The sequence below is a fragment of the Stegodyphus dumicola genome, chromosome 9 (assembly GCF_044657685.1).
Source record: "Stegodyphus dumicola isolate Sdum_Otavi_A_Nest chromosome 9, ASM4465768v1".
In the NCBI taxonomy this organism is placed as follows: Eukaryota; Metazoa; Arthropoda; class Arachnida; order Araneae; family Eresidae; genus Stegodyphus; species Stegodyphus dumicola.
This window is the reverse complement of record NC_140776.1, coordinates 150516357-150528260: the sequence shown is the minus strand read 5'-3', so window position 1 is coordinate 150528260 and position 11904 is coordinate 150516357. Positions and strand designations below refer to the sequence as shown.

General features: G+C 28.9%; 1 protein-coding gene across 2 annotated transcripts in view; it reads right to left on the bottom strand.

The window, feature by feature from the left end:
* Positions 1-1252: 1252 nt before the first annotated feature.
* Positions 1253-11904, bottom strand: part of Rae1 (ribonucleic acid export 1) — a 37519-nt gene continuing 26867 nt past the window's right edge. The window contains exons 10-11 of one of the 2 annotated variants that reach the window (XM_035375224.2): positions 4124-4206; positions 1253-1412 (exon numbers count right to left, since the gene is read on the bottom strand). In XM_035375224.2, coding sequence (XP_035231115.1) covers positions 1409-1412; positions 4124-4206 — 87 coding nt within the window. In that variant the 3' untranslated portion in view covers positions 1253-1408. Of the gene's footprint in view, positions 1413-2903; positions 4207-11904 lie in introns of those variants that run through there. The other variant, XM_085824226.1, reaches the window with a different exon arrangement.

Below are 11904 nucleotides of genomic sequence, written 5' to 3'. Positions count from 1 at the left end.
TAAAGTAATATTAAAATAGCATTTCAAATTATAAATGGTGAGAGTGACTAATGACTTTTTACTTCTTTATACTGTGAAATCTACAGCTCATTTAGTTTGCTACTTATTTCATATTTACTCAATTTTTTTTTGTATTATTATTAACATTTATCAAACAGCTCATTTAGTTTGCTACTTATTTCATATTTACTCAATTTTTTTGTATTATTATTAACATTTATCAATCATTTAAATGGTATTTTAAAGGTGAAACAGCAATTTTTTGCAAAATGTTGATGCTTTGGCACAATGATAACTTCCGATACCTAACTATATTTAAGAATAACAAATAATGATCGAATTTCTAAAATACAAAAGAAATTTCTAACAAAGTTTTGATACTAAGTGATTTGAACCATAATGACTGTTCCAAAACTTAGCTGGCTATATTATCATCTCATTTACACCCTATTAAAAACAAATAACTCATAAAAACACCTAAATTAAATTTCAGTTGCAAATAAAACACAATATTATACCTGTAAAGCTTAAGAAATCGATTTTAGCTTAATGAATAACAGCTATCTATAAATAAACAAATTTTATGAAAATTCAAATGCTTATTCTACAAATCACAATTTTTTTCTGATTACTTTACTAATTGCAACAAAATTTTTGCACTGTTAAGACATTATTTACATATAGATCAAATTCAAGATTTAATCTATCTTACTTGTGTAACATCAGAAAAATGTGCATCAAACACATGGTTAAATTCTACATAGCATAAAATTCAAAGAATTAGAGAGCATAGGATGGGGGAAAAAAAAAATCGGAACTGTTTACTCTACCAGAGATGCGAAGTATTTTACATCAGAAAAACAGATAATTTTTTTAGCATTTTTTAACGTTAAAAATGTCTGCCATTATAAAAAATTCTAGGCAGGTATTTTAGAGAATATGTAAAGGATAAAAAAATATCCTACAAATATGCCACTTTTAATCTTAGAGAAATCCTCTTCATTTTACTGTTTCATTAAAATAAATTTTAATTTAATCTTTCTGATAAATTAAAAGATGGGGGTATTCACAAATCTTTATAAAATTATAGTGATAATAAGGCAGAAATTCTGTAAAATCATATTTTTATACGATTCAACGTAAGAAAATTAAAGATTCAACACTTGGTGTTTTCTACACATGATAGAGCTCAAGAAAATTATTCTAAATCAGACTGCGTGTAGTCAATATAAAGAATATGTATTATAACAAATTATTAAAATACTAAAATTTTGTTTTATTATGGTTCAAAAAATGATCAGTCATATGCTGACATGTTTACAAAGGCATTTATGCTGATCTTAATGATTTACAACATGAATACCTCCAGACATGGTCTGTTTTCACACAGTTCCGTAAGACTATATTATCAGCTGCAACAAAGAAATGAAATGTTTTGAATGAACTTTGTGAAAAATGATACAAAATTTTTATTATGAGAATATTTTAAAAAAGAATCATAATACTTCAGATAGAAAATCTTAGTGTTATTATAAAAAATTTACCACATGCAATGAAGCAAAACTCTCAGAAATGTTCTCAAAGCAATAAAACACACAAATAGACTAATTCAATATTCTATTTATAAATGCCTAGCAATTTTTATAATGCATAAAAAATAGAAAAAAAAAAAAAAAAAAACATTAATTCTTTAAAAACACAAAACCTGACGAAATTTTATATTTTTCTCCAATTTTTAAATGCAAATTCTGTTCATTCTAATGCCTATTTAGAGATAACCCTTTCTTATCCACCATATATTTTTTTAATGATTGGATAATTTGGTTTATTTTTTATATATAAACTTTAACATAGATCAAAATGACATAAAAAATGATTAATTGTTTTTAAGCTTGGCTTTCACAATTTTATTTGCACATGCATGTCTCTTTCTTCAGTTAACCACCAAATTTATGTTATTTAAGATTTTTTATAGCTATACATATATCTATAATTTTTTATTTAAAATTTCATCTTCATTTTTTGCTATTTTGTAAATCATCTAGTGGATGGGTACACAGTTTTTAACCTTATATTGGCATTACTGATTGATTATTTTTATTTTCCTCAATTATAAAAAGTTCAAGTTATATGCTCAGAAATGCAGGCATTAAGATGTATGTTTCAGAAATGAGAGAAATACAAATTTTTATTATGGATAAATTATTTCAGCAATAACACTGACAATGAATAAATTAATTTCATAAGTTTTAATGATACTGCAGAATATAGCAAATTTGTTCTTATATCAAAATGTTAAATAACAAATTCTAAAATTTCAAAACAGATGAAGTAGGTTTTTAAAATTTAAGTGCTTATTATTAGATTCTGTATAATTTGTAAGTTGAAAAATGTAATAATATTTCATTATTTTAGCTCAAAATTAAAATTAGTTCTAATTTTAGTCTATAACATTTTTAACAGTATCTACACTTTTGAATATGTCAAATCATACTTATATCAATTTATGATATTTATTAAAATCCTAGTTACTCATAATTTTTGTTTACAGCAAATGTGTTACTAAAAAAAAAAAAAAAAAAAAAAACAGAAGGGGGTGGGGAATATTACAACTCAACCACCATTCCTTAATTAAGTATAAAACAGTATCAGATTGAAAATTAGGTCAGTTTTTTCCCCCTTTTCTTTTTCTCTGTTAGACAACATTCATGAAGACTTCCGATTTTTTAAGGTATTGAAAATTTCTGACATATATATCATAACATATATTTATATGCATAAATCAGGATACCAATATAGCACAAAGGTGTAATATATGAACAAAATTTTTAAATGTTACTCACACAAAATTATGAAATGCAAAAGGACTTTTTATTTTCATGAAAAAAAGCAAGACCACACAATACAAATTTACATTTTATTATACAGTGCATTATTTTACACATTCTAATTATGAAATGATAAAAAATTATGATTATGATGCTTAATATATACATATTATCTGTATAACAAAAAATAATCATCCAGAAAAACATCATGAAAATCATTTGAAAAAACCTTCCTCCAATTATAACAAAGACTTTTACTCAAGCTCGCTACATAATTTCTTTCTTTTAAAGGATACTTATTAAATATTTATTACAACACACTCATCAGAAGACTAAACAATGAATATCTATTAAAAAAAAAAAACCTGAATACTGACACTATAATATGCAATATTTTTTTATGTATTTAAAACATTTAAACTCTATAGAGTAAAAGTAATACTTTATTTAAATGTTTCAAAATGATACATAAGAATTTGGCATAGGCATCCTAAATACAAATTTTTAAAACTTTGGTGAATAATTTTAGGTTCTCGATCAGCATACAAGCCAGAAGTTTAGCAATTACTGTGTTCATTACTAAGCCAACAGAAGTTGAATTCAGTGTGAAATTTTATGCGATTATATGGAATGTTCAATGTTAAATTTGCAAGTCCTTTATTGTATTTATTTATTTTAAAAATTTTAACTCAGTTCTAATGATATACCTTAAATCCTGGTTACATATAAACCAAAATCTGCAGCTGAAAAAATACAAATTTTAGTAAATATTTTTTACAGATTAAAAGTTACAGAAAATACTATGCATCGATTTCCTTCCATTAAAATGTTTTCCCTATGTTGAAAATCAAACTACAGAATCATAAATAACTTAAAATTTAAAACTACAAATGAAAGTTTAGGACACAAAATACTTTATTATTTTGTTAAACAATATTTTCAATTAAATGATGAAAACTGCAATCTGAAAATATTTAAACATGAAGTTAATAACTGTTCTGACAGAAGATTATTTCATGTTTTCATAAGTAACACAAAAACAGTCTGTGAGTGTAGGTTGAATAAAACAATTGATTCCCATATTACAAAAATAATAACAAACAGGAATCTTTAAAAATTGCTTTGATAAAAATGGCAGATATTATTTTACATCATAAAATAGGAGCACTGAGTTATACAGACTAGGAGTTGACTGTTTCACGATGAGAAAAGGTGTTTCCATGTATTATTTGAGAGTTTATATAATGGTAGCAAAAGTTTATTAAGCAATTATTTAAATAATTTTAAATAATTACTTTTTGTTTCGAGGTTTTAGTTCTTCAAAGCAAGGATGCAAGAAAATATAATTTTTCTTCTGAGGATTGTAAAACTCATGGCCCTAAAATACAAATGACAAATTAATAACACAAACATAAAAAGTGCAAAAAATAATTTCTTTATCTTAAATATTTTTTTGGAAAAAAAATTGTAATAAACATTTTATTAATTCAATAGGTATACAGATCCACACTTTAGTTCATAATTATTTTTTTGATATACTGATTTAGAGTGAAAAAAGACACCACAAAAATTTAGTTGATTATAAGTAAGGACATAAAGTCTATCTACCTAAGGAGAAGAATATTTGCATGGAAGACAGTCTAAGGAAAATTAACCTGCATTTATAGTACACAGAGGGGTAATCATGACAATACTCATACAGCAAACCTATGTGACATGATTTTAACCCAGCTTGAACTAAGACTGTTCAGTGGTCTTATCCACTTGGCCAAAGGTTAATTCCTAAATGATTCTGAAAAACTGATATATATTATCTTGAATAAATAACCTGCATAATTACTTTAGAGAAAAGATGCAAAAGTTTTTGTATCAAAAAGAAATTCTTAAAAAAATCAAATCGTAAAGCTATTAAAATGGATTTATAAATGTTGTGCCACTTATGGTAAGTTAATTAGCTCAGTTAATACTTTGAAAAAGAGTAGCAATGCCTCCGTTTATTGCAAGACTGTGATTAGAACAGTAGTTTAATTTTTTTTTAAAGGAAATAATTTTGTATTGAAGCGGTTTGTTGCAAATAATTGAAATAAAATGTTTATGCCTTAAAAAAACTTCTTGTCTGTCAATTTTAAGTGAGCTGTCTCATTTATCTGATTTAATGAGCATCTTTAGTCTAAAGTAATGGACATTTTTGGCGTGTCCCGGGTTGGCCGGCTTAATTAGAATGGTGACAAGAAGCTAGAAAAGGTAAGAGAAGATTTATAGCTTTCCATTTTGAAGATCTGACATTTAATACTTGAATGATTGAATATGATACCTAAACGGTAATTTATATGTATTGAAAATACAAAGTTTTAGAAATTTTGAGTGAATAACTTAGTAGAAATGGAAATAATAAAGAGAAACAAAACCGTACAAGAAGCAGCTTCATTTATGAAGCCTATAATAAATTAGAAAGTGTATTAACTGATGATAGCCTCGAAAATGACGAAATTGAAATGCGTCTAGGTTTATTTAAACAAAAGGCAGACACTTTAGAATTAACTCATAACAGTTATTTAAATAGTTTACAAAATGAAAGGACTTTGAAATTGAATTTATTTTAGTTGAAGAGTATCGCAAAAAGGCTTTAAGAATTCATTTAAGAGCCAAATGGGTGTTAAATAATTTGTTGAAAAATATTTCAAGTGAAAATAAGATTGATTGTTCTGATAATAGTCGTTCATTACAAGATGATAAATTACCAAAAACTTTATGCCAGTGACTCCCCGAAGTCGAACTTTATAAATTTGGAGGAGACTTAAAAGATTGGTTAACATTTTGGAACCAATTTAGAAATATACATCAGAACATAAACCTAACTAACGCAGATAAATTTGATTTTTTAATTCAGTCGATGAAAGTAAATTCAGAAGCTAGGGAGATAGCTGAATCCTTTCCAATGACAGATGAAAACTATTCTTTAGCTATTCAAAGTTTAGTTGAAAGGTATGGTAGAGGAGATCTAATAATAGATTTCTATGTAAGAAAGCTATTAAAACTCATCTTGAACAACGCGAATAGAAATAAAAGTGATTCTTTGAGTTGTTTATATAATAAACTATCTACTCAATTGAGAGCATCGAGATCCTTAGGAGTTACATCTGAAAGGTGCGTGTTAATATTGTATCCTCTTGTTGAAAGTGCATTGCCTCCAAATGTTTTACGCTCATTCGAACATCAAAGAAAAAATATAGAAATCAAACAACATTTAGCAAGTCTCGATGTGATTCTTTGTTTTCTGACAAATGAAATTCGAACAGAAGAAAAATTGAAGTTAAGTAGAACAGAAATATTTCAAGCTCCCTCCGAGCAAAAGAACTTAACAGTGCCCCCGAGTCACAAGTTCAGAGATCGGAAATCTTCAGTGGCGGAATTGATCAGTTATAATGCAGACGATGACACTTTATGTATGTTTTGTTCAAAGAACCATGAGACTAGATTTTGCAAGAAAGCACATTTAATTCCTTTGTATGAAAAACTGTCTGTTATTAAAAGGAAAGGTTTATGCCACATTTGTTTAAATAAGGGTCATTTAGCCAAGCCCTGTCCGTCTAATATTAAATGTCATTGCCATTCTAAGAGAAATTTAAAATTTATGTGTCCTGATTTCAAATGTAATAAATCGACTGAGGTATCAAAATAAGATGCTAATGAAAATAAAGAAAAGGTTTTAGATACTTTACACTCGTGCGGCATACAGAAGTATTTTTACAGACTCTTGTAGTTATTATTAAGGGAAAAAGGTGACAACGTAAAGGAAGGATTATTTTCGATGTGGGTTCTCAAAAGTCTTACATTAAAAAGTCTACTGTAAAAGACAAAAAATGAAGAATCTTGAAGTACCATTTCCCCCCTTTGCCTCCAGATCACGCTAGATTATCAGCTGTGTTTGAAGTGTGCAGTGTGGACTTGACCGGACACTTAATAATTAAGTCAAATGAAAAATTTTGGATTGTCCTCTTCTCCTGTGCTGTATATAGGGCTGTCCACTTAGAACTAATACCTTCTCTTAGTATAAATGCTTTCATTCAAGCATTGTGAAGATTTATCACGAGAAGAGGTAGAATATCATTTCTACACTCAGACAACGGAACTAATTTTATAAGCTTAAACTCCTCCTTAAAACAGCTTAATTGGACAAAAATTCAAAGAGAATTTGAAGTTCGTCTAATCAAATGGAAGTTCAACCCATCATCTGCCCCATGATGGGGAGGATTCTGGGAAAGACTAAATGGCAGAACTATAGCTGAAATCTCCTCAGAAAAAACTTAGGACATTCATCTCTGACTTAGGAAGAACTCTCATCTGTGAGTGTGAACCAATTATGAATAACAGACCTTTGACATATGTATCAGAAGAACAGATTTGAGAATTTTGACACCATCTTTGTTCCTTCAAGATCTTTCTGCCAATGATACAGCCGACCTAGACAAAATCGACAAATCCAACATCAATAAACGATACAGATATGTTGAGAAACTGAGAGAAAGATATTTTTTTTTCCAATGGCAGATTGTGAATAGTTACAGTGTAACACAGTCCATTAACCTATATACAGTCCTTACAAGGCCAGATGTGGTGGTAGATTTCGAACTGAGTATTTGCAATTTTAGCGTTCATAAATTCCTAAAAAACTGGACGAAATTAAACTTGGAGACATCGTCTTGATTGGTAGAGATGATAAAAAACGAATTCACTGGCCATTAGCAAGAGTGATCGAACTCTTTCCTGGGAGAGACACTAGTGAAATTGAAAACTTGTAAAGGATCTTTATTTAGATCTATTCAAAGGTTATACCTCTTAGGAGTTAATGAACATTGTAATAATGAGAACAATAACTTGAAATAGACATTTTATATTTTGAATATTTCATGTATTTTAGAAAGTTTACATTTAATGTTTATATTTTGTTGAGTTTTTCTCCCAAAGGTTCTAAAACTCAAGTGGGGAGAATGCCGTGCCACTTATGGTAAGTAAATTACCTCAGTTAATACTTTGTTTATAAAAGAGTAGCAATGCCTCGGTTTATCGTGAGACAGTGATTAGAACAGCAGTATTAAAAATTTTTTTTAAAGAAATGAGTTTGTAATGAAGCGGTTTATTGCAAATAATTGAAAAAAAAAAAAATTTATGCCTTTAAAGAAACTTCTTGTTTGTTAATTCAAGCAAGCCATCTCGTTTATCTGATTTAATGAGTACCTTAAGTCTAAAGTAACAGACAATAACTATTCGGATTTCTTTAAAAAAATTTCAGATAGGAAATAATTAGGAATGGATTGTTTTAAGAAATTTCATACTTTCTTCACACCTCTTACTTCTAAACAGATTCGTATGTGATCAATGAACAATATGAATCCAAATATCCCTAATTTTACAAATGACGTAATTATACTACAGGTCAACTTAAGTTGAGAACACTGGTTATAGTAGTAAGTATATGTGTCCGCTATGGAATATAGTTCTACCATTTCCAGAACTAATAGTGAAAGAATTACGCTGTGAAATCTGAATGCTGTTGAACAAAGAGAACGGAAGGAAAAAATGTGTGAAACAATAGATTATGTCGTGTTCAGCTTCTTGTTTAAAAATTTGCTAAATGCTGTCAATCATTCAATGACCAGCAGAAAGACATTCCTTTTTTTTTTTTTTTTTTTTTTTTTTTGGCTTTTTTGGCAAAACTACGAATTCCAGCAACCCCAACCTCATTCATGACCATTCATTAATTCACTGGCCGGAAAGAAAAAAAAGCAGTTGTTATGGTATCTGCTTCATCTTCGATATATGTGTATAATTTTCAACCTCATAAACCTGAAAAAATAGTTCCGCTAAGATTATCGTAATGAATGTTTTTGTCAAATTACTGGAGCATTTTCCTACAATAACGATATTGTTACTTCTTATAATCTTAGCGGGATTGAATACCTCGGTAAAAAAAATAAACACATTAAAAATACATAGGCCATTTTCAAGGCAAAAAAAAAAAAAAAAAAAAAAAAAAAAAAAAAAGACAGAACTATAAACAGTTATAAATAACATTATAAATACAAGCTAACAAATCCCTTAGAAAATATAATATGAAAGTGTCCCACCAGTAACAGAGTGGTTAAAGCGCTGAATACTGGTAGTTTGACATTCTTTGAATCCAAGCGAACGGGCTGTATTCATGGTCGGTTTTGGTGGTTTTCCCAGCGTGAATACGAGCTTGTTTCCTTTAAAAAGTCTTCCACGAATGCATCTCACCCTTTAGTCAGGTAGCTCTTGTGTGCTTTGCTATATTCAGATCATTTAACCTAACCAACATGGAAGTACTGATCAATTAACTATTGTAGAAGGAACAAGGGTTTCTATTTAAAGGAAGAGATGACTTCATGGGGACTTTATAAGGGTAAAGGACTTCTTTTATATAATACACTGAGGGAGTCCCATGCAGTTCAGAGCTTACAGTCATACAAACGAACTCGCTGCATACTACCAGTGTTTCATGGCTTAAACAACTCTATCATTAATACTCTTGATTTGCAGATGATTCCATCTAAGGAAAGGAATAGCCAAATTTTGCATATGATATGCCTGTTATTTTTATACCTCGAAGGAAATGTATGGTTTTTTACCTAGTTCATACAGTCCTACACGACAAAATATAATTTGCAGATTCTCAGAGAGCTGAATCAGTCTGCTTTTTATAAATTGAGAGATGTAAAAGCAATATATTTCCCTGCGTGAAGCAAAAGACGCATCTTTATTGCCGTGTTGCACATAGATGTTTCATTTGTCAAAGCACAAAAACTTTAATTTATTTTTAAAATACAAGCAAACAGTCGTTAATTAATACGGTAAACGTCTTAAAAGCAATAAACACACTTTGAATGCTTAATAATTAAATTTTTTTTATACTTTTTTAGTTCTTATGAACATTTGCACTTTCTTGTAACTAATATAAGACATTTATAATGTTATAATTTTAACTGATTAGAGGAATTAATTGGTATAAGATCATTTGTTTCTTAATTTTTATGTTTGTTTCCCAATTTTAAAGTTTTAATATTTTTCTACTACCTTGAAATTTAATCAGAAAGGTAGGATAAAATATACTTTAGGAAGGTGATTATTTGGGCCTGACTGGAAGTGTATGTGTCTTAGGAAACAATTAATACAGGATATAATTAGAAAATATTGAAAAATTTCATATAAATTAAGGCAATGAATATCATGCTCAACATTTTACACTACAATGAACTACCAATTTTAACTGCAGCTTCATTGTGTTAAGTACTGTTAAGCAGACTGTTAAGTACAATGGATTTGGCAAGAAGTCACCAAATGTCCGCGGTTTCTGCGTATGGATAACTTGAAGAACAGGGTGAAAAACTGTGAAAAGGTCCTTCTAGCCTTGCATGTGTTCTCAAGCTAGCTTGTCACGAAGTATTTTCCTTCATTAATGATAAAGCTACATATATCTACTTAAATTTATTATGTAATTGTACTATCACTATCTCTTTTAGTGTTATTTGGTTGCCTTGATATATTTTCTGAAGATATGAAAACATTCAAAATGTATTCCAATGCATATTAATGCTAATTAATTACATTTTTATTTTCTACAAATGGTTTTAATTTTCCCCCCCTTTTAACTGAATCTTTTGAATTTGATTAAGATATCTCATATATTTTTAAAATAAATTTTCCTATGATGACTAGTTTTAAAAACACTTTCTGACTTTAGAATTAACCTTCCCCCCCCCCCCCCGGCCAAACAAAGAGGCTTACTTTGCTTCAGGGGAAAAAAAAAAGATTTATTTAAAATGCACTCCAGTCTAAGAGGCCGACATTTTTAAAATTTTATTTGGGCATGTTTTCCATCCAGTGGGATTGTATGAATTTTTCGTAAATTACTCAGGGTGTTTATAGTCTGCTATAAAGCATATTTTTAATAAAAATATCTCAAACTGCATAAAGCTAATTTAGGAATCCTACTTTTACTGTTGTTAAAATTATTTCTTACTGATAATTGCACCAATCAAAGAAAAGAGTTAAATTTAGAAAATAAGGCACTTTCCCTAGTAGCACTCAAGAAAAAAGTTTATTGTCAACTGGGGAAAGAAGATAAATGTAGCTGACAATGGAAAAGAAAAGGTGCGACAATAATTTTGAAGATTTTCCATATAGCCTACAATTGTATGATTTCATAATTTAATTACTGTGGATATTTTGAAGAAATAAACAGATATTTCAATAAACACATTCACAATTTGAAAATGCTTAAGTGTATTGAAATAATTAATAAATTATCAAAACTCTATTATTTAATATGTATATATTCCACATTTGAAATTCAGTGTATATATATATATATATACACACATATGGCAAAAAATGTTAAATATAAAGCATAAGTTAAATTAGCAACAGTCCCTTAATGCTTCTCCTCTCTATTCTAAAAACAGTAATCTTTTTTTTTGCACTGCATCATTTTGAGACTACTCCATGTCATATTACTCTTACATAATGCTGAGGATGTAAACTAAATGGAACTAAAACAGCCATTAATAATTTAATAATTTAATTATTATTTATATTAATTTTATTAGCAATAGGGGCCATAGCTAAATATTCAGAGCCCAGGCTCAACTGAAGAATTTATGCCCCTGTGTGCCAAAAGTGGAAAAGATTTATTAAAAAATTTCGTAGCATCAATTTGGCACTCCTTGGATGCTGTGCCGGGAAAAGATGTTTCCCCTTGCCCCACCCTAGCTATGCCACTGATTAGCAGCATTAATTATCTAATCAAGTGCACTGAGAACCAAAACTAATTCATTTTGAATTAACGATTTCATTCTAAACGTCACTTGCTTTCTCTAACTCAACCAAGTAGAACTGGTGCTTGCTGCTCTCTTCTTACTGCAAAGCTATAAAAAATGTACACGTTTTTGAAATAGGCATCAGTGAGAATGGCAGGTAGTTTGCGAGGGTGATATGTTAAATGAAATAAAAACTGCATATTTAATCTGCCTCTGCGGCCAAGTTTGCTCTTCATCCT